This window comes from Dermacentor andersoni, chromosome 3 (genome assembly GCF_023375885.2).
Source record: "Dermacentor andersoni chromosome 3, qqDerAnde1_hic_scaffold, whole genome shotgun sequence".
NCBI classification, from domain to species: Eukaryota; Metazoa; Arthropoda; class Arachnida; order Ixodida; family Ixodidae; genus Dermacentor; species Dermacentor andersoni.
The window spans coordinates 226404178-226428490 of record NC_092816.1 but is presented as its reverse complement, the minus strand read 5'-3'; the positions used below and the strand labels follow the sequence as shown (position 1 = coordinate 226428490).

Here is a 24313-nt window from a genome sequence, read left to right as displayed (position 1 = left end):
ACACGGTGACAGAGCAAGAATGCCTCGCTGTAATCTTTGCAGTTCAGCGATTTCGCTCGTACTTGTACGGACGCCCATTCCTAGTCAGACCACCATTCCCTGTGCTGGCTCGTGAAACTTCGCGACCCTTGTGGTCGCCTTGCGCGCTGGGCTTTGAGGTTGCAGGAATAGAACTTCACTGTTTCCTACATAGTGGCCGAAAACATGCTGACGCGGACTGCCTTTCCCGTATGCCGCTTACCACGACGGACTGCGACGCAGACGATTTTGATCATCTCGTCGTTTCTGTGACATCCGCTTTTCCAGTATCGATGCGTTGAAAGCAGAACAACGGACAGACGCCAAATTGGAGCCACTCTTCGCTTCTGCCCAGTCAAGTGCAACAAGCAGGTACTGTGTACGTGACGGCCTCCTGTACAAAAGGAACTACTCAAGCACAGGTGCACGCTTCCTTCTGTGGCGCCGGAGCGTCTCCGGCCAGCAATCCTTCAGGCTATGCACGATGACCCTACCTCTGGTCACTTAGGCACTGTACGCGCCCTTTATCGCATTCAAGAACGCTTTTACTGGCCCCGGATGCGACATTCGGTTGAGTTGTATGTCGCCAGCTGCATACAGTGCCAACGTCGGAAACGCCCAACCACTGCTCCGTCTGGTCTCCTTCAACCTGTGCCGCCTCCCAGCTCACCCTCTCGGCAAGTTGGAATTGATCTGTTAGGCCCTTTTCCAAAGTCATCTAAGGGGAACCGTTGGATAATTGTATGCGCCGACTATTTCACCCTCTATTCCGAGACGGCGGCTATACCATTAGCCACTGCCACCGAAGCGGCGCTCTTCTTACTTCACGCTACTGTTCTGCGACATGGACCGCCGGGTGTTACCATAAGCGCCCGGAGACGTCAATTCACGGTGGATATCGTGGAAGAGCTTGTGCGTTTATGTAACTCGCACCTCAGCCACTCGACGCCATATCATCCGTGAACGAACGGCCTCACTGAACGCAATAATCGAACAATCACTAATATGCTTTCCGTGTATGTTGCGTCCGATCACAAGAACTGGGATGAAGTTCTACCGTTTGTTACTTACGCAGGCTACAGCCCCTTCTTCCTTCTATATGCTCGGCCGCCCCGGTATACGCTCGACACTGTCCGCCCTTTTTACCACCACGACAATCCTACGGTCGCCGATACGCTATGCTTCGCTGAAGAGCCTCGGAGGCTTGCGCGTCTGCGGAATTTGGCGTCACAAGAAAACTCCAAAGCCCGCTACGACGCACGACATCGGCCTGTTACATATCACCCTGGTGATCTCGTTTGGCTGTGGACTCGCACAAGGAAGCGCGGTTTGTGCCTAAAGCCGCTGGCAAACTACGATGGACCATATATTGTCATTGAGAAAGTCAGCGAAGTGAACTATACTCTCGCGCGCCTCACGAATACTGGTAGACGTTCTGCTAGGACACAAGTCGCGCATGTCGCACGGTTGAAATCATGCACACCCCGACAAGCTAGTTGACTCGCCCAGTGGGCTTTGTCTGCGAGGAGAGGTATGTTAGTCCAAGCGCGTAAAACGGACGCCGGGATCAAGAAGAGAAAGTGTAAGGAAGAAGAAGTGCGCCGTGCAGAACGCCGCAGCCGGATCGCCAATGCTACTGAAGTGGGGCTCGGGCTAGACGCTGTTCCTGGTGTGACTGGCTAAGCCTACGCTGTTGCGTCGTCTTGTCCGCGTCCATCGTGCCGTCAACAGCCGTGTCGTAGTTCTTTGCCATAATTGGTGGAGGTTTGCTGGGTCTCCTGTCATCCTGGAATTGCGCAGCCGGACTCTCCCTGCCATCATGACCACCGCAAGCGCCACGAGCTTACCACCACCTGCTCCCCAGTCCTCCGTATGCCCCGGCACACTCCGTCAGCGGGACCCTCCAATCTTCAGCGGCACTGACGACCACGACGTTGATGACTGGCTCTCATCATACGAACGCGTCAGTCTGAACAACAAATGGGATGACATCACGAAACTGACCACCGTCCCTTTTTACCTCACCGGAATTGCCCACTTGTGGTTTCGAAACCACGAAAGCGAAGTCCCAAGCTGGATGGTGTTCAAAACAAAGTTCAGCGAGGTCTTCGGCCGCCCTGCTGTTCAAAAGCTTCGTGCCGAACAGCGCCTGCAGTCGCGCTCTCAGCAGCCTGGTGAGACATTTACCAGCTACATCGAAGATGTCATCGATCTCTGTAAACGCGTCGATGCATCCATAACTTGGGGCAATAAAATCAAGCATATAATGAAGGGTATCGACGAGGACGCATTTCAGATGCTCATTTCAAAGAGCCCCTCTACTGTTGCACAAGTTATTGAACTGTGCCAAAGCTATGACGAGCTCCGCCGTCAACGCATCCTCACTCGCCGTCCTCTTCCCCATCACGAATCGTTGTCCGGCTTGACCTCCCCTATCCAAGATTCCACCCTCCTCTCGCAGATCAAGGCTTTCGTCCGGGAAGAAGTAGCTCGCCAGCTCTCCCCCATCTCCAACCCGCCGGACTCAAGTTCGTCCCTCAGTCCAACCCTACGACATGTTATAGAAGAGCAAGTGTCCGAGGTCCTTCCTCTGGAACGGGCGCCTCAACTCACGGCCCCATTGACTTACGCCGACGCCATCGCACGACCACGACCGCCGACCTTCCGGGTTCCGCCTCCGATGCCTAGCCCTGTTTTTACCCCCACACCGCCACGACCTCCAGCCCATCGAGTAATTAATCCCTGGCGCACACCGGACAATCGGCCCATCTGCTATTCGTGCGGTATTCCCGGACACGTTGCACGCCTGTGCCGCCGCCGTCCACTTCATCCACGTGACGACCCACGCACAGCCGCGTACGACCATCCTTTGTCTTACGCTCCAGACCGCGATTTACCCCTTCCCCACCCAAGCCTTCGCCCAGTTTCCGACCGCCGTTCTCCTTCTCCTCGTTGTCGCTCGCTCTCCCCGATGCTCGACGTCCCTCTACAGCTGACACGGAAAACTAAGTGGCGCAGTTCCCGAGGCAAGAACTGCGTCATCGTCACAACGCTCAAGCCCTCTTCTTTCGCCGCCCAACGTTATTGATGTCGCTGTTGAAGGTGTCTCTGTGCTTGCCCTCATTTACACAGGTGCCGCCATATCTGTAATTGCCGAGAAACTATGCCGCTCAATACGAAAAGTCACGACGCCTTTCTTCGGTCCTTTACTCCGCACAGCCACAGCACAGCACGTCCAGCCGGTGGCTGCGTGCACCGCCAGACTTGAAATTCAAGGAGTGGTCTACACAGTCGAGTTCGTCGTTCTTCCCCACTGTTCCCACGATATTATTTTAGGTTGGGACTTTCTCTCCCGTCACCAAGCTGTTATTGACTGCTCCCGTGCAGAAGTCGCCTTCTCTGTCCCTCACTGACGACATCCATATACCTCCGCACGCATCCGTTCTGGCACCTGTATCCTGTTCCGTTGCCTCCGACTCTACCGTACTCTTCATGCCTTCGACTGCTTTCGTTCACCGCCACCTCTCACCACTCCCAGCTGCGCTGCTTAGCCTTCAAGTTGGTGCTACTCACCTTCCTATACACAACCACTTCCCATTCTCGATTGCGTTGCTTCGCGGTGAATCTCTCGGCACTGTGGAGCCTTACGACACCATTAGCACGTCGGAACTTCCTGTTGGATCGTCAGAGGTCAACACCCTCTATCGTAGTCCCGCACCTGCCGCATCGCCTGAAGACGTTTTCAGCCACGTCATCGACAACGGCTTAAGCCCCACGCAACGCCATGACCTTCTCCGTCTCTTCGAGAAATTTCGCCCTGCTTTTGACAGCCATAGCACTTCTCTGGGCCGAACGACGACTGTATGTCACCGTATTGACACCGCTTCTCACTCACCGCTACGGCAGCGACCCTACCGCGTCTCGTCGACAGAACGACGCGTCATTGATGAGCAAGTAGGTGACATGCTAAAGCGTGGTATCATTGAACCGTCCGACAGCCCATGGGCATCGCCAGTTGTTTTAGTTAAAAAGAAGGATGGCTCGATCCGCTTTTGCGTGGATTACCGCCGCCTAAACAAAATAACCCGAAAGGATGTTTATCCATTGTCGCGGATCGACGACGCCCTCGACAGCTTACAAGGTGCAGAGTTCTTTTCCTCCCTCGATCTACGCTCTGGTTATTGGCAGGTGCCTATGGCTGCAGAAGATAAGCCTAAAACTGCTTTCATCACACCAGATGGCTTATACGAATTTCGTGTAATGCCATTGGGACTTTGCAACGAGCCCGCGACTTTTTAGCGGATGATGGACACTATTCTTCGAGGCCTCAAATGGAACACGTGCTTGTGTTACTTGGATGATGTAGTAGTGTTCGCACCAGATCTTCCTACTCACCTTCATCGCTTGGAGCAGGTTTTACGCTGTCTCAGTGACGCTGGCCTCCAACTAAACCTGAAAAAATGTCACTTTGGGGCACGCAAGCTGACAATTCTCGGACATGTCGTGTCGAAGGACGGCGTTCTCCCTGATGCCGCTAAGCTCCGTGCTGTTGAAGAATTCCCGAGGCCAACGTCTCTAAAAGACTTGCGCAGTTTCATTGGCCTCTGCTCGTAGTTCCGCCGCTTTATTCGAAATTTCGCTTCGGTTATGGCACCTCTGACAGACCTTCTTCGGGGAGACCCCAATCTTTCCGCGTGGTCCCCGACTTGCGATGATGCCTTCGCAACGCTACGTCGCCTGCTCACAACACCACCGATACTGCGCCATTTCGATCCAACTGCTCCCACGGAAATCCATACGGATGCTAGCGGTGTTGGTCTTGGCGCTGTGCTCGCCCAGCGAAAGCCCGGCTGCCAAGAATATGTTGTTGCTTACGCGAGCCGCACTCTGACGAAAGCTGAAGCGAACTATTCCGTCACGGAAAAAGAATGTCTCGCGATCATCTGGGCCATCACAAAATTTCGCCCATACCTGTACGGCCGGTCCTTCGATGTCGTTACCGATCACCACGCACTTTGCTGGTTGTCGTCTCTCAAGGATCCCTGCGGTCGCCTAGCCCGGTGGGCACTGAGGCTCCAAGAGCACGATATCCGGGTTGTCTACTGCTCAGGCAAGAAGCACGCCGATGCCGATGCTCTTTCGCGCTCGCCTGTCCACGCCGACATTGTCAGTGTGTCCGTGCTAGACGACCCACTTCCATTCACTTCTGTCGACATGGCTTTGGAGCAGCGCAAGGACTCCTGGATTTCATCTTTGATAGATTACATCTCCAATTCACCTACACGCCCACCATCCCGAGTGTTACGCCGACAAGCTTCGCACTTCGCCATCCGCGACGGAATCGTCTATCGCCGTAACTACAGTTCCGACGGCCGCAAATGGCTGCTTGTAATACCCCGGCAGCTCCGCACTGATGTATGCGCCGCTTTCCACGCAGACCCTCAGTGCGCACACGCTGGTGTCTTCAAGACCTACACCAGACTACGTCATAGGTTTTATTGGCGTGGTATGTACACATTTGTGCAAAAGTACATTCGCTCTTGCACAGAATGTCAACGCCGGAAGCCTGATCCCTGCCGCCCTTCTGGACCAATGCAACCTTTGCCGTGCCCTTCGCGACCCTTTGACCGGGTTGGGATAGACCTCTACGGGCCTCTGCCATACACAGCTGCTGGCAATCGCTGGGTCATTGTAGCTATAGACCATCTCACGAGGTATGCAGAAACGGCCGCTCTACCAGCCGCGACGGCTCGTGACGTTGCCTCCTTCCTCCTTCAACGCTTCATTCTACGTCACGGTGCTCCCCGCGAACTCCTGAGCGACCGTGGCCGCATCTTTCTCGCCGATGTCATTCAAGAACTTCTCGCTGAATGCCGCATTATTCATCGCTGTACCACCGCATATCACCCGCAAACAAACGGATTGACAGAACGCTTTAACGGAACTCTGGGCGACATGCTTTCAATGTATGTCGCCTCCAACCACACCAACTGGGACCTCATCCTTTCCTATGTCACGTAAGCCTACAATACGGCACCCCAGTCAACGACGGGCTTTTCTCCCTTTTTTCTTCTATATGGCCGAGAACCATCATTTCCCATTTACTCTATTCTACCTTACCGTCCCGACTTATCAGAGGGTACACCTGTTTCCGAAGCCGCCCGGTATGCAAAAGATTGTCGGCAACTAGCTCGCTCCCTTACAACGCAAGAGCAAGCCCTACAGAAATTTCGTCATGAGGACGGGCGCCCCCACCACCAGTTTTCGCCTGACGCTCTCGTTTGGTTGTGGGTGCCTCCTACTTCGACACCAGGTGTCTCCTCCAAGTTTGTATCCCGATACCATGGGCCCTACCAGGTTCTACAGCAAACTTGTCCGGTGAACTACGTGATCGAACCTCTGACGCCCCCTACGGACCTACGTCGCCGAGGCCGCGAAACTGTGCACGTAGATCGGCTCAAGCCGTATCACGAGCCCTTCGTCCTCACGACGCCTTAGGCCTCCTGTGCGACTCCGTCTTCAGCGCGGGGGGAAGTTGTAAGGAAGAAGAAGTGGGCCGTGCAGAGCGCCGCAGCCGGATCGCCAATGCTACTGAAGTGGGGCTCGGGCTAGACGCTGTTCCTGGTGTGACTGGCTAAGCCTACGCTGTTGCGTCTTCTTGTCCGCGTCCATCGTGCCGTCCACAGCCGTGTCGTAGTTCTTTGCCATAAAAGGAATTGGAGAACGAAGACTCTGCAGCGGCCATTCCTGTTGTTCGTAGCCTGCCGTTCCTGCTCTCGCACGCCTAAATAACCCCCTTTCCCCCGTGCTTGTAAAAATATAAAACAATGTACAGTAGGAAAATGAAAAGAAAGTACGCCACAGGCTCACAAATCCACAGCACACGGTCCTATACATCCACGAACATATAAATATAAAAGGCAAAGGCAAGTCGCACAACAGTGAGTTTTTAAACAGTCATGCAAGTGGCCGCACTGTAGACTGCACTGAGTATGTGAACAGGTGAGGAATTGCAGAGGTAAAATAATACACGCACAAAATATGGCAGTAAAGAGTGAGCTTGAAGACAGAATACAAAATAGTATGACACGTAATAGGTAACGTTTATAATTACAAATAATGAAAGCATTTTGTAGTTACATTGTGCGTCTATTCACTGCAATATCTAGTACTTCTTAAGGATGCCTGTATCTTTGTAAAACTGTTCCAGAGCATTCAATGCTTTTCGCTTTCTTACTTTCGATGGCGATGGGCCCCATCAATTTTGCAACTGAGAAGTATCGGCAAGGACCAATGGGACGTAGCGCTTGTTCGAGCTGTCGTACCCGCGTCGCGTGTCTGGGGTATTCGAGGAGGAGACGGCCAAAATCCTCATCGTCGTTGCCGCAGGAGCAAACCGGGAAAGAGACCCGTCTTATTCGATATAGCAAATGTTTGGTATATGCTGTCCCAAGGTGTAGTCGATGAATTAGCGTCTCGGTACTGTTTGAAAGTTCTACATCCAGCTGGTATTTCAGTTGAGGCTGCGCTTCGTAAAGAATCGATTCATTGGTATTTTTATTGACTGGACTAGATGTTCAGCAGAAACACAGGCCCGCGAGGCTCCCTGAACAAGTTGTGCACTTCGCCTCGTTCCTTAGACTGGTTGTCGAGCAGGCCTGCAGGTCCTTGGCGTCCGAGAAAGACGTAGTGGTGGATCATTTCAGGCCAAACAACCCAGTTTTATTGAAAGCTTATACATGATGGCTCGTTGAGGAAATCTGAATCGGGCTCTTCGGGCGACTAGCATAACAAACATATATCAAACTTCAAGTGTTTTGCTGCAGCAAAAGTAGATACAATTACAATATTTATCGAAAATTTGGTTTCTACATGTACTTGCAAGTGCATCTGTGCCATTGTCAGCTTGGTTCTGTTCAATAAATAATGATTCAGCATAAGTTCCCAAAAAATGTTTATTTTGCTACCCCACTGCTTGAGTAAGAACTAAGAGGTGTAATTTGGCCTGAATTTAAAATCCAACAAAAGCGCTCCTGTAGTAACGATGATGAGTCTTCTTTTATGTATTGTGACGTGGTACTGACACTGAAGAGAGCATTGAAACTGTGACTGACAAAATTTGCGTTTTGTTGGGCGAATCTGCGCCCTAAAAAAACAGGCTATACTCAAAGAACAACGATAGCGCCGAACACAGTCGGCCATCTCCGGAAATCTAATGTTCCAGTCAAGGGTGTCAGCTTTTGTGCATGAGTGATCGAAGGTTCCAGAGTAATCGCTGGTGCCCGTGTGTCTTCCCGAAAGTTCTACACAATTCGCGTCACAGATGTAATCGGTTTACACAAGCTCCGGTAACAACAGACAGCACATAGAACCATCGATAACATTCTAGAAACTTCCGATACATGCGGGCGCGTCCCGGGATGAGCGATAACATTTGTTGGATGGTCACCCGAAAAAGATAAAGAAGCACAGGTGTCAATATGCATTCCACTAGAATTTTTTTGCCAATTCTTGCATTTTAGGAAACAGTCCTTGACTAGCGTACCTTGCAAGATCTTTGAGCATGTACTTTTTAGCAATATCATGACTCACTTAAATTTGTTTTCCTTGTTGATCCCTCAGCAACACGCATTTCGAAGTGGTTTTTCTTGTATTACTCAGCTTACAGAATTAACGCACGACCTAGCATCCACTCTTGACAAAGGGGGCTGTGTAAATAGCATCTTTTTAGATTTCAGGAAGGCTTTTGACCTAGTGCCCCATTCTTTACTGCTTGAGAAATTGTCGTGGTACAACATAAATAAAACGGTTGTTGAATGGATAAAAGAATACTTAAATTGTAGGACACAACGCGTAGTCGTTGGAGGTAGGCTGTCGCATGGTGTTGATGTGTCATCAGGGGTGCCTCAAGGTTCAGTTTTGGGTCCGCTATTGTTTTTGTTATACATGAATGACATTACCGTTGGCATATCATCTTTCATTCGATTGTTTGCGGACGACTGCATTTTGTATTGCGTTATGAAAGGTCCCGATGATTATAATGAACTACAGAAGGATTTAGACAAGGTTGCAGAGTGGTGCGATAAATGGGGCATGAGTATAAATCTTGATAAAACTGTGCAGATGTGCTTTACGAGACAAAGGTCACCAAATGTATATACATATAGCATTAACGGGACAAATCTTGCATCCGTGTGTGAATATAAATACTTTGGGGTGTACTTGACCCCTCAATTATGCTGGCACCGTCATGTTAACTATATAATTGCTAAGGCGTATAGAGTTCTTGCTATGCTATGTAGAAATGCGAAGTGCTTTCCTTTAGAAACAAGGAACCTGCTTTACAAGACTAACATAAGACCAATACTGGAATATGCTTGTACTATCTGGGACCCGTGGACTGCGACAGACATAAAGAAACTAGAAAGAGTACAAAACTTAGCAGCCCGTTTCGTGGTTCAAAATTATACTCGGTATTTTAGCGCATCCCAAACAAAGGAAACATTAGGCTGGAATACACTTCAAAATCGTAGAAAAACATTCAGATTAAAATTTTTGCACAATATATATCATTCTAAGACCGGCCTCAATCGTGATAGCTACATTAGGCCACCGGAGTACACTTCTGGCAGGCGCGATCACCTACTTAAAATTAAAGAGTATAGATGTAGAACGGAGCTTTTTAAGATGTCATTTTTTCCTAAGACGGTCAGTGAGTGGAACAGGTTGCCCAGCGATGTTGTATTGCTATCTTCAAATGATGCCTTTGCTTCAGCCGTATGACTTGCAATTTTTTTTTCTTTTTTTTTTCTCTGTACGTTGTGCTTGCGTCAACAGAACCGCTTTGTTTCACTTCGCACATGTACGGTTATGCTCTGCTTCTTTGTTTCTTCTTTTTGTTGTGACGGCGATTTGCCCTGATCTGTATCTTGCTTTTTCATGTATTCTATATTAACTGCTGTTTGTCAATGATGTATGTACTTCTCCCCCCCCACTGTAATGCCAAACTGGCGCTGTGGGTACTGTGATAAATAAATAAATAAATAAATAAATAAATAAATAACAAACGACCACGGAGATAGAGCACACAAGTACAGGGGCAGACTTGCAACTAATCTTTATTCCGCAAAGGCCAAATATAAGTAGATCCCAGACATACACCACTGCGCGTGCGTGGAAAAAGCATAACCACAAAAAGAAAACATTCTGTTCAAAATCTTCCAGTGTCATAGATTATTTGTTTTATTCTATCCCTCACGTTTCATTGCTTCAGGCTGTTCGAAAATGTATTGAAGGTAATGGCGAAGTGTCTTTTCATAATTCTGTGTGGTTGAGCGTTGATAGGTTTTTAGCGTTGCTTGAGTTTTACCTCAGCTCTACCTTCGTCCAGTTTCAAGAATAAATTGACATGCAGATACAGGGCATATGTGTAGGTTCCTGAATTGCTCCTATCTTGCGCAATATTTTCTTATCGGAATTTGACAAAGCGGTGTACGAAGGGATCTACCGTAACCAGGTTGTTACTGTGTTTTGTTATGTTGATGATTTTCATGTACCTTTAAACATGCCGGCCAGTTCCTCATATGATAACGCCATCGCATGTGTACTACACATCTTTCAGCGCCGTGGCAAAGGGTTGACTTTTACTCCTGAACTAACAAATGATAATAATATCTAGTTTTTAGACAACGCTATAACCTTCTGTGACACCCATGTGGGCTAAGAATATAACGCAGGTCCTCAAAGAAAATTGTTGCCCTACGATTCAGCTCATTCGAAAACGGGGAAGCAGGCTATAGCCACCCAGTGTATCAAGTCAGCATTAAAAAAGTCATGCACTCATAAAATACAGGAAAGCATTGACAAACAGAATATAAGATTAGAACAAGCTGGTTTCCCGGAATTAGTTATATTAGCAGAGAAGGGTCTCTGCCTAACAATATTAAAACGGAAAACAATGTTGTTGAAGCTGCAAGGGAATCTAAAGACAAAAGAACATGAAGTTGCGCCTTAAGTTCGCAAGACTTCCCACAATTTAAAAGAAGTTTGTGGAACAATATGGAGTTTAGGTTGCATTTTCGGCTCTTGGCAAGCTTGCTGTATTATGGTCGCGCATAGGAAGGAGTACGAATTGGTCCGAAGGGTGCAGAATAAAACACTCCAGCTCCTACGCAGACTACAGCGTTGGGGTAGCCCATCAGATTCCTCTAGTATGTGGGAAATCCTACGTAGGGCAAACAGGAAGGTGTGTGAGTGTACGCTTGCGTGAGCATGAATTCTCAATTATGAACAAACCGAGGGGGCACTTGCTTGGCATACCCGTGTATGCCGATCCTGAAAGAAGTTAAGGTATTGTGCCGGTTCCGAGATAGCCGAGCGAGAGAGTTACGCGAGACGTATCATACAAGAAAGAAAGGAGATGATTGTGGCAGCGACACCTCAGTTTATCTGTACAACATGGAGAGGAGGTTTATTGATGCATGTAGTTATGTTGCGTGTTGCTTGAACAGCAAGTTTTTTTTGGTGATTATGCTTTTTCCGCCCACGCGCTGTGGTTTATTTCTGGGATGTACACATTTGTGGTCTTTGTGGAATGAAGACTAGTTGGAAGCCTGCGCCTGTCCATGTATGCTCGCTCTCACTGTGGTCGTTTGTTGGCGCAGTGAGAAAACTGTTCGCCAATATGCAGAAACTCGCGCAGCAATAAGTTCTTCTAATATTGCATTTTACTTTTTTTGCGCCACTGAACAAAATTAAAATAGCAGTCACCTGACGAATATTATTTGAAGTTGTCTAGCATGTATCTGATAGCCAAAGTTTTTCATTTAAAAGCCCGAAGTAGTCATAAAAAATTACTTGGCATGAAATGACCTGCTTAGGAACCTAGTAATCATGGTTGAAAACACAACTGGATCATGGAACAAGCAATGCAGCACGATAAACTGGTGTACATCGGCCAAACCGAATGGCGCATCATCGACCGGCTCAGGGAGCAAGCGCTAAAAGTTGAGAAAGAAGAGGCCACATATGCACATTTATTTGCCCATATTATCGTTGTGGTTGCGTGGCACTTTTTTTTGGAGGTTACTATCCTACGCAAGTATGCAATCCACGCGGTTCGAGTGGCTGTAGAGGCATTCCACATCCGCAAAAATTCACTCATCTGTGTAAGCGAAACGTCTATTCTTTTGCACAGTGCCAAACTGCACTTCTTGAATTCTGCTATATAAAGCAGGCAGCAGCATTGTTCACCTTTTTAGATATGCTTTTTTTAACAGCTTCGTATGGAAAGAAAGGGTGTGGCATTTGTGCGAGGCTCACTTTATGAAATCGTAGGGTGTGTAGATTGGAATAAGCAGTTGGTAGTAACGCTCGTCCGCGTCTGTCGTGTCTCCTTTATGTGTATGTGTATTTTTCGCGCTGTATTTGGAATTCACTATGACTTAATTATTTACTTTACACCGCACATTGCAATTTACGAATTGTAGCTAGTGATGTTGCCAGACGTATCCACTTGAAATGATTTTCATGGATGACACCAGTTTTGAGATAGTATTTCCCAAAATATGGGGCAAAGTACATGGGAGTTCCAGATACTTTTGTGCTTGGATGCATAAAGGAGCGTTTTGACAAAAAAGTAAGTGGAAGAACAGTGAATTTTTGCGAGCACTTTGATGTCGCATATCTCGAAACTGGTAGCATTGTTGGAATCCAGACCAAGTGCGTACGCCTTGTAAACTCACCGGCTACAATTAATAAATTTTAATAGGGTTCATTAAAGTAACTAGTTAGGTGAATTAGCAAACTTTTTGTAGTAAGATGAATATGTTGTTTGATTTCTCGTGCATTTATTGTCTGCCTTTGTGAAGACTCCGGCTGAAAAACAAGCATTATGCTGTCTGTCACAGGCGGTTTTTAAAAAATACTGTGAAACTAATAAATGAATATATATCCCCGTATATCATTGTCTGCCTTGGCTAAAAGCGATTCGTGTAATCGTTACCGTAACTGGCTGCCTAATAAAGAAAGCAAGTATCTTTATTGACTGTTCTGCTTTACTCTAGTGCCAATCTGCTTGTACATTGTATGGATTTATTTATTTATGTATTCTTCTTTCGCGATTCACTACATGTCACACAAGCTTTACATCTGTCAATATTCAGCGTTAGTTAGTTGTCAAGCTGCAGGCAGTTTTTATTCTGCAATACTTTTTCATAAATTTCTAATGTTCTCAGCTGCAAATATTTGTACATTGACACATTTAAAAAACATAAGTACTTCACATAGAAAAATTGCTTTGTCACCATCAATTTTAAGTTAAGCCACCAATAAAGTTGAGCTAATTGAAACAACTGAAAGTTCTAAAAAACTTCACAATATGATTTAATACAGGGTATCGAAGAGCATGCTTGAGAGCCCATGTGATGTGACGCAATACTATGTGACACAAGAAAAGTTCAATTTTCGACTCGGCCCAATATATTGCTACGGCATGAGCCGGGCGAGGAGAAGAGGAAGAAGAGGTTAGCTGCTGCAGCCTCGGGACGCCATCTTGACTTCACCATCAATCTCGTCCCTTAAATAAAGCCGGTTTAACGTTAACCGTAACAGTTTTGTGGTGGAGGTGCTGGGTACTTCGACCAAGACGACGGAGCTGCTGCAGCAAGTGCCACGCCGGAGCCGACGCCTCGCTCGACTGCCTCCAACACCGCTTGAGATCCCGATGTCCCACAGCGGCGACGAACTGCCTTCTCTGGCTGCTCCAGTGCGAACAACCGGCGCCTGGATGCATCAGATGGAGCCCCGCCCTTTCTCAGGAAAATTCGCTGAGGACGTGGAGGAATGGCTCACCCACTACAAGCGTGTGAGCAAGTACAACGGCTGGAACTCCACGGCTCAGCTCGACAATGTAGTTCTGTTCCTCACAGACACTGCGCTAGTGTGGTTCGAGAACCATGAAGATACCTCCACAACGTGGGACAGCTTCGTTACTCCCCTCACAGAGTGCTTCGGCGATTCCACCATGAAAAGGAAGCGGGCGGAGCAGAGATTGCTTCAGCGCGCTCAAGTACCAGCTGAGACCTGTACTACGTACATAGAGGCAATCCTGAAGCTTTGCAGAACGGTCAATCCTCGAATGTCCGAAGAGGACAAGGTTGGACACCTTCTCAAAGGCATAGCCGAGGACATTTATAATTATTTAATCGGAAAGGAGAGTCTCGCCTCGGTCGCCGACCTCATCAAGCATTGCCGCACATTTGAGGCCTTGAAGCTGCGCCGTATCACCCCAAAGTTCGGCAGGTTAGCAAATGTCACAACGGTGGCAAGCGTTGACGAAAGCGACAACTACGGCTTTCAATTTGACCTTGCGGCAACTATAAGGCAAATTGTCCGCGAAGAACTTGAACGACACACCAAAAGGGCGGATGTCGAACAGCTTGGTTGCGCTTCCAACCAACCTCAAGAACATGCATCTGCTGTGTCCGCATTGTCTGCCATGCCAGGTGTTGCAGACTGTCGAGTCGATCAGCTGCGACAGCACCGACGTACCTTTCCCAACGACATGACGCACGATCAACGAACTCGTCGAGCTACCACCACGAATCGGAATTCGGAAGATCGCATTTATTATTCGCAGCGTCCCAGGGTTGACCCCCAGGCTTACAATGTCGGTAGCGCATCGCCTGTTTGTTACAGCTGTGGCGCCTCAGGACATATTGCTCGTTTTTGTCGCCGGCACCGACAGACAACAACATATGGCCCACCACCAACTTGGCCGAATTTTGAACGTGACAGTTATGACGACCGCTGGCCGACAGACCCTGATACTGCCAACACCACAGGCGCGCCACCCCGGAATACCTTCCGTCAATATAGTAGAAGGAGTGGCTTGCCAGCTTTAGACCGCAGCCTGACGCCCCCAACCAGTCGCCAACGCCGTTCACCGCCACCACGTCGACGTGCTAGGTCTCCACCGCCGTCGGGAAACTAGCCGGCGCGACCCATGGATGTAAGGTCGCCGGACAGTCTGCGTCTCTGCGAAATACTCCTCTGCCTATTATGATGATGAAGAACAAAGTGCATGTGCTAATTGATAGCATACCTGCAACAGCACTAGTGGATACTGGTGCTACCGTTTCCGTCATGAGTGTGACTTTCAAAGAGAGGCTGGGTTGGAAAGGTATGTTCCCGTGGATGATGGTGTGACGTTTCGTGGTGTCAGTGGAGAGTGCCTAGTCCCCCTTGGTATTTGTGTTGCAAGTGTTTTATTCGGGGGAGAAGATCTTCAAACAGAATTTCTAGTACTACCGCGGTGTACTCATGATGTGATTCTCGGGATTGACTTTCTTCAGGATTGTGGTGCATCCGTTAACTGTGGCACAGGCGAAATTACTTTGAATAGCGCGCTTCTCGCCACCCTTGCCGACACATACTTACCAGTGAAAAACTATTGTGTTGTTTCGAACGATTTACTGCTACCGCCTTGGTCGCTGTCACGTATCCCGGTCAATTTCGCTGCTGCCGACCTTTCATCGTTTGACGAGCAAGTCCAGCCACTTACGTCGAGCTGCGCAAAGAAAGATGTACTTGTACCATGCTCTGTCGTGAGAGTAGTGAATGGCGCCTCAAATTTGTGGGCTTTCAATTGTTCTTGCGTCCCTGCTGTTCTCCCGCGCGATATGAAGCTCGCTGAATTCGACGAGATTACTTCCAGCTCCATTACAGTTCTAAGCGAGGAGGAGCAGTCTCATACTAACGATCCCCACCGAAGCACTTCTGAAGAGCAGATCCTACGGATGATCAACAAGGCGCTACCCTCACATGAGCGTCCTCGCACAAGTTTAGTGGGCACATCTTTCTGTGTTCGATTTTACACAAGGCAACAAGCAGGCTTCACTCCCGCGTTCTCGTGCTCACCACAGAATTGACACCGGATCTGCGCACCCCATTCGGCAAAAGCCTTACCGCGTTTCTTCAACAGAGAGGACAGAAATTGCTGAAAAGGCGAAAGACATGCTGCGGAAAAGTGTTGTTCAAGAGTCCTCTAGTCCGTGGGCAGCACCAGTAATCTTAGTAAAGAAGAAGGATGGATCGTGGCGGTTTTGCGATGATTACAGGAAACTAAATATGGTCACCAAAAAGGATGTGTATCCGCTTCCTAGAATTGATGATGTCATCGATTGTCTACATTCCGCTGCCTACTTTTCATCACTGGATTTGCAATCAGGGTATTGGCAGATACCCATGCACCCAGACGATAAGGAGAAAACGGCCTTCGTGACACCAGACGGTCTTTACGAATTTAACGTTATGCCGTTCGGCCTTTGTAACGCGCCAGCAACATTCGAACGATTCATGGATATTATCCTCCGAGGACTTAAATGGGAAATTTGTTTGTGCTACCTCGATGATGTGGTTATTTTTGGCAGCACATTGAGTGAGCATAACAGCCGTCTCAGTCTTGTTCTGGATTGTGTCAAACAAGCCGGCTTGATCCTAAATTCCAAGAAATGTCGTTTCGGGGAAACCGAGACGGTAGTACTTGGGCATCTGGTTGACAAAAAAGGTGTGAGGCCAGATCCACGGAAGATTGAGGCAGTCAGCTCCTTCGAAGCACCGAAGTCAGTGCGGGAGTTAAGGAGTTTCTTGGGCCTGTGCTCGTATTTTCGTCGCTTCGTCCCGAGATTCGCGACGTGGTGTACCCCCTAACATGTCTTATCCAAAAAGCCGTCCCTTTCAACTGGACATCGGCTTGCGACGACGCGTTTCGCCAGCTAAAATTTCTGCCAACATCAGGGCCCATATTGCGTCACTTCGATGCATCCGCACCTACGGAAGTGCACGCTGATGCCAGTGGCATCGGCATCGGTGCTGTACTAGTGCAACGTCATCAAGGAGCTGAACACGTTGTGGCTTATGCTAATCGCTCTTTGACCAAGGCGGAACGCAATTACACTGTGACCAAGCAAGAATGCTTGGCAGCTGTTTTCGCTGTCCACAAATTTGGGCCGTATATCTAAGGACGCCCGTTCACTATCGTTACTGACCACCACGCGTTATGCTGGTTGGTGAATCTCCCTGACCCGAGTGGTCAACTGGCACGTTGGGCTCTTTGACTGCAGGAGTACGACTTCGTTATTTCCTACAAGCCCGGACGTCGCCACGCAGATGCGGACTGTCTCTCCCGCCTTCCTCTGACGACGACGGAATGTGACGAAGACAATTTTGATCACTGTTTTGCTCCCATTTCTTCTACATTCCCAGACTCGATGACTTTCAAAGCAGAGCAGGAAAATGATATTAGTTTGGAACCTCTATTTGTAGCCGCATCGCGTCCTGGAGCCACTGGTCGATTTTGTGTCCGTGACGACTTGCTTTACACGAGCAATTATTCGGCTAAAGGCGCACGCTTCCTTCTGGTGGTGACGCAGAGTCTGCGAACGGACATACTGAGAACCATGCACGACGATGTGACCTCTGGCCATCTAGGATTCGTCAGAACTTTGAACCGGACACAGGAGCGTTTTTACTGGCCCGAGAATGCGGGACACAGTCAAGCACTACGTCGCCAGTTGCGAACAATGTCAACGCTACAAGCGCCCTACGACCGCTCCGCCAGGTCTTCTCCAACCTCTGCCGCCGCCTCGCCTGCCATTTGAAAAAGTGGGTATCGATCTGCTGGGCCCATTTCCCCGATCATCTAACGACAACGGATGGGTGATCGTATGTGTCGACCATCTGACCCGTTACGCGGAAACGGCTGCCGTACCATCTTCCACAGCTGCGTCCGTTGGAACGTTTTTGCTTCGATTCATTATTATTCGACATGGTCATCCCCCCCCCCTGCCCGTGTCATCATTAGCGATCGCGGTCGTCAGTTCGTTGCGGACGCCGTAGAAGAACTGCTTCGTCTCTGCAGTTCACAGTTCCGTCATTCAACGCCTTATCATCCTCAGACAAATGGGCTTGTAGAACGTACGAACAGATCTCTAACGAACATGCTGGCCATGTACGTATCTTCCGACCACAAGGACTGGGACGACGTACTCCCCTTCATCACCTATGCTTATAATACTGCAAAGCATGAGACGACCGATTACAGTCCTTTTTATCTCCTTTACGCACGTTCACCGCTAAACTGCATTGACACTATACTACCGTTTGACTTTCACAGCGAGTACTCTGTTGCCAAGACGCTTTGTCTTGCCGAAGAAACCCGGCGTATCGCTCGTCTACGTACTGTGGCATCGCAACACCGATCGAAAGAGTGCTATGACAGCCGACACCAGTCCGTCTCGTACGCTAAAGGAGACTTTGTGTGGTTGTGGACTCCGGAAGGTAAACGTGGCTTATGTGAAAAGGTTTTACCCCAGTACACGGGCCCATTCGTCATTGTAGATCGCTTGAGTGACTTGACGTACGTGGTGGCACGCTTGACGTCCGCTGGTCGTCGGTCTAGCCGGACCCAGTTAGTACATGTTGCCCGTCTTAAGCGGTTTCACCCCACGCTTTCCGAGTAATTTGGACTTGCCCAGCGGGCTTCGTCTGGCAACCGGAGTTTGCTACGGCATGAGCCGGGCGAGGAGAAGAGGAAGAAGAGGCTAGCTGCTGCAGCCTCGGGACGCCATCTTGACTTCACCATCGATTTCGTCTCTTAAATAAAGCCGGTTTAACGTTAACCGTAACAATATATTGGGGGCATAATTCAACCGGACTTCAACTTCCTTTCAATGTAGACGTTTAACACACCTTCAACGGTATTTCAATGGGCTTTCATTATTGATGTTCAACACAGCTTTAACAATATTTTATTGAACATGCAATGTTGTTATGTAACACAATTCAACAATATTTATATGGGCTTGCAATTGTGATACTGAACACATCTTCAACAATTCTTAAATTGGCTTTCAACATTGCATCAAACAAGGTTTGAACAATACACCAATGACTTCTCAAATTGAAGTTCCTCAATTACGTTTCGACAAAATATCGCGGCCCAAATATTAACACTTTTCAACAACTTCCGCAATGTTTGACTTATGGTTCGAATTACTTTCAATGCCATTTCACCAATGAGATATAAATAAATGGTATACAATTTTTATAATGGCATATATGGCATGAGATATGAACAAATATTTTTTGTTCTGTCTGTTTCCACGGCGTTCATGCAATGCACCCCCTTTAAATTGTTGTATATTTATTACGCATTGCTATTTTTAACGTCACCCGGTAGTGTAGAGCACGCCCTGAGTGCTTGCCTCCCCTGTGCATGCGTATTTTGCTCTGGTTCCAACATTCCTAAGTACCAATGTATAATAATGCGCGCACGCTTCGGTACACCTGAAGTTCAAGCAGTAGATCTACTTGTACTTGTAATACCTGTACTGCGTTGTTTATGTATTATATTAACATTTTGGCACTCGGCTGAACGCGAGACACAGCCATCGTGCGAGGCCTCAGCCGAGCATCAGTCTGTGTCGTGAAGGTGGCTCACCTGAGATTTGTAACTTGCTGTAAAAGTGTGACATTGTTTTTCTGGTGCTGTTCCTTTGAAACAGTCCGTGAGAACAGCTGCCTCTTCCTACCTGACAGGTGTATTTCCTGAAGTGCGTGCTGGCCTACTACCACACCCTGCAGAGCGGGGAAGGGCTGAAACAGCAACAGGAGCTTGAGGCAACGGAACCTCTGGCACAAGAGCAGCCACACTGCAGCAAGAACATCGCCTAGCAAGATCGTGCTACAGATTTCTTGGACCTGTGCTAAACACATCACACGAAAAACGGTCACGGAGCGTCACAAATGTCATGCAGGCCGCACTTTTGACCATGTTTTACTCTAGTTTGGTCCCAGCCTGAGTCTGTCGCACCATGCCCAACTGTGCACCTGAAATGACCTCTTACACTTCCTGAACTCGTTAAACTGAAGCGGATGCTTCAGGAGCCTACGTTACGACAAAGGTCTCCTTCAGTGCAACACGCGATTGTTTGAACAGAAACTTCACAACTCCCGGCTCAAATATTATATTTTTTTTCATACCTTTTTTTTTTGCTCACCAGCCGGTCCTATACGCATTTTACGTTTCTGCGTGCCTAGATGAGCTTTAATCTTTGGTCTGTATTTAGTAGCTCTTGATTTGATCGATCTCATTTCTCGCTTCCCCAGCGCTTGACAAGGCACGTAACATTCGTGCGCAGTACCTTTATTTAAAATCCGAACGTGTACTGAACAGGACTCCTCTGGATACAGTTGAGCTTGCTTAAGTAGTGTTTCCCTCTCTCCTGCTTTCACTGCTCGTTTGTGAACTCTCCGAAGCCTGCAATGCTTCAGCGTGGACAAGTTTGGGACTCCTGCTACAATGCGACGTCGTCAGGTCAGGGACACAAAGAAACAAGACAGAAGGCGAAAGAGCAAAGTAACAGCAGGCGTTTATTTTTGCTGAAAACGCCTGGAAGAAAGAAAGGTGACACGACAGTGATTGCAGTCGTAAAGAAGGAGCGCAGGGGCAAGAATATCAGGGGCAGAAAGAAGCTCGGTTTTCAGCCTTTATTCTCAGTCAAAGTGCATAGGCAGCGAAATCACTTAAAAATGTTTTTCAAGATTAACGAGCACATAAAACAAGTTGGCAATGTGCCTTTAGAGACAACTGACGAAGCTACCAGACAAACACTTTTCCTGATACCTAACGTACACGAATGGGTCTAATACCAGGAAATGTTAACTCAGCAGGCCTAATTTTTCATAGATAGAAAATAGTATAGACGGTTCATAATTACTACAGCAAGCACATAGGGGAGACCAGAAGAAAACGGCAGGCACTTTGGTGAGGCGTATAAAGTAAATGTTGCTGAGGTACGTAATGCAATAATACGTTACAATAATCCGCTACCTATCACAACATATAATTTTCCGACACGAAACACGAGGGCAGCTAGTAATGCCTGTATTAAGCTACCACCATGTCACAATTTATATGGACAGATACTCGTGGATTCAACGGTGCTCTAATATGAAACGCACTGCCACTCAGTGTGAAGACCAGCCAAAACTTTGTGCAATGCTTAAAAAACTTCTTTCGTGAATGCTTACGGGATCGTTCTATTTGTATCCCCTGATGTCATGACATAGTGTTTTGTTTATTCTATATTTTTCATGTAAAAATGCTTTAGTAACATGTGTTTAAGTTGTCTCGTGCAATAAGTACGCTGTTCTTTTTATGTATATTTTGTTATTCGACCCCAAACTACTCGCCAAGGCTATGGGTCCAAACAGTACTGTGTATTGTGTGTATGCAATGAATTGAATAAAAAAAAAGAATGCGCAGCATTGGGTAAAAGAAAACTGATGTTGATCCAAGGGAAGCATGTATTGCCTCACTCATGTGGGCGTCGAGTAGATGTTGCCGCACAAAAAAAAAAAAAAAACTAGAGCCAAGCGTAAACAGAAACCGTTTGTCGGGCTGCGAGACTGCCAAGCTAAGCGGGGTTTCATATGCATAAAGAAGTAAACGCAGCGCAAGGTGTGCGACTTTCCCTCAGGAGGATGGAAAGGGTGTGATCGCGTGTTCGCTCGCCTCCCGCTTGCTGTTTCCCGCCAGTTCAGGCCCACCAGTCAGATGGGGAGGCGTCGTTTGGCTCGTTCTCTCGATGGGCAGGCTGCGTTGAAGGAACAGCAGCAGTAGCGGGACCGTAATCATACTCGTGCTCGCCAGGCGAACCCCAGAGCTTCGGCAAGCATGAAGTCGACCTGAAGTGGATTCCAACCGCTCCACTAGGGTTGGGCAAGGCTTCGCGTGCACCCCTGTTCATGGTAGGAAAGATGTTTGCATTGTATAGTTATGTATGTATTTATTTTGATTATATATATATATATATATATATATATATATATATATATATATAATCAGACCGGCAAGGGAAAGCGAGGAGCAGGCTGGTAGCTACCAAAGGAAGATGCACAACGCCTGCCTACTCTTCAGGAAGGAAGTGACAGAAATACAGAAATTGCAAATTGGAAGGAAAAAAGAGCAATATCGTTAATCTAAAAGAATAAAGCAGAATGCACATAACAGGGGACACGCAGTAGTGCCGGCATAGCAGATCCCTCTGCTGCAGAATGTTAAACAGAAGAAACAGTGTCTGAGCAGCAAATGGGAGCCTAAGTTAATTCTAAAAGGTACGGCGCAATGAGCCTCATCGCGTCGAGGCGCACAACCACTGGGGTTATAACGTTCGCCGATTAATAAAGGGTGAATGAGACATCCAATCGTTCGTAGCAAATGCTACAAAGGAAACCCATAAGGGTTCCTAGAAAGAAAAGCCTCCCAGTTGAAAAAAAAAACCATTCCTTGTCCGGGACTCGAACACGGAACCGCCGCCTTTCCGGGACAGCCGCTCTACCATCTGAGCTAACAGTAGACTAGGAGATGGCACGGCAAAGTCGAATTTGTTAACAATTCTCAGCAAAGGCAAGAGTTTGACGTAATAGCTCTGCGGGAACCCGGAAAGTGGACGGAAGTAAGTAACAAAGAGAAAATCAGACTCCCTCCACCTTTCGGGCATCCGCAGAACTATTGCGTCAAACTCTTGCCTTTCCTTCGAGTTGTTGACAAATTCGACATCGCGCTGTCATCCGCTAGGTGCCTGGCTAGCTCAGCTGCTAGAGCGGCTGACCTGAAAAGGCGGTGGTGCGGGTTCGAGTCCCGGACCAGGGCGAATTTTTATTAGTAGCCGGTATTAGAATTACAGCACACAGGAGTTTCTGCTTTCTAAGAACTCATGCACTAGGACCAGTTCTGACAACCCAAAAGGAATCACGAAATAGACTTATGTTGCTAAACTGATTGTCCCCAGTGCTTACAAAAGGCTTTGTGGTCAAGTATTGCCTGAAACAGCAAAGCATGCTCCACGAAGTATGGGGACAAATATTTCAGGGCTATCAGTCTGATGACTTCTAGAAATAAGCATACTTTAGGCACTATGTTCAATAACATAATAAGAGTATTCTGCGAAAATTTTTAAAACTTCAATTATTGTGGCCTTCTTTCAGAAGACAGGCAATCATCACGCACATGTTTTCTCTGTGACTTTGGTAAATACTTCCGGATTACTTTTGCAGCCTCTGATTCTTGGTAAGAGAGATGTTCATCGCAGAAAGAGCTGGTACATTGTACCTAATAATAAAGGTACTGGTCATTCATGGATTTGGTTGTCTTCACCACTTGTGTGCTGCAGCTCTTTCTTGAAATCTAAAATGGTCTACCTGCACCTTTAGTTAGTAACCTACAGTGAAAATTGTCAATATGTCTTGTTTAATATATTGTTGATACACCCGATAGTTAGGCTACTTTATAATGATAAATTATAACGATGATTGTGTTGGACCATAAAAGCAGGATTGACACTGACCCATAGCTGTGCACAGCTACACTCACGCGCAGCTCTCTGCGCAAATCGAGCGCCTCTCTACCACCAAGACGGGCCGCAGTATAGTGACGTGCCTGGGTTACAGCCCCCAAGCTCCCAGCCGGCAACCGTGCTAGATCACAGATGAGGCGCGGGCCCAGATTTTTGTGAACCCCATCCCGAAGAACATGCACCCAGAGTACAACCAAGAACGGCGGCAGGCGCGGGCCAAGGCCATCGCCGAACAACACGCCCAAGACCCGTACGCCCGGTATGCGGACGCAGCGGAATACAAACGGGAAGGCTTCGCGGCAGTGGTCGTTGGGCGGCTACCGGCACTAAGACAACGGCAGCGAGCGTGCTGTGCACGAACGCCACAGACGCTGAGGAGGTTGCCATCGCTCTGGCGATCACCGAAGCCGAGTGTCGCACCGTGCTCAGCTACTCGAGGAATGCCGTGCGCAACTTTGCCAAGGGGCGAATATGTGCGCCGGCGGCCGCCTTCATCGGCAAGCTCCAACTTCAAGACCGCGGCAGCACCGTCCGTATCAAGTGGTTCCCGGCGCACGCCGGCGAGTGTGCATCCTCACTGAACCACAAAGAGACGGCCCATTCGCCGGCACGAGCGCTTACCTTCCGCGCCCCCGAGAGTGACCGTTCCGCGTGGTGGTTCGGAACCAAGGACAGATTGACTAGTTATGCCGAAGTAACCAAGTGTTACCGCTTAGGTCTACGGACAATGCCGCCTCCCCACGCGGCACTCAGTCGGAAGGAGGCCGTAATCCTAAGGCAATTACAGACCGCGTCACTTCGCGCCCCCGCAATGCTGCACGTACTTCACCCAGAGCTCTATCCGAGTGGGCTGTGCGGTGTTTGTGCAGCGGGTC

General features: G+C 48.3%; 1 protein-coding gene across 2 annotated transcripts in view; it reads left to right on the top strand.

The window, feature by feature from the left end:
• Nucleotides 1-21373, top strand: part of LOC126536194 (uncharacterized) — a 288621-nt gene extending 267248 nt beyond the window's left edge. For both annotated transcript variants that reach the window (XM_055072985.2, XM_050183085.3), the window contains one exon: nt 19618-21373. In XM_055072985.2, the coding sequence (XP_054928960.2) occupies nt 19618-19752 (135 nt within the window). In that variant the 3' untranslated portion in view covers nt 19753-21373. The remainder of the gene's footprint in view (nt 1-19617) is intronic.
• Nucleotides 21374-24313: the final 2940 nt, after the last annotated feature.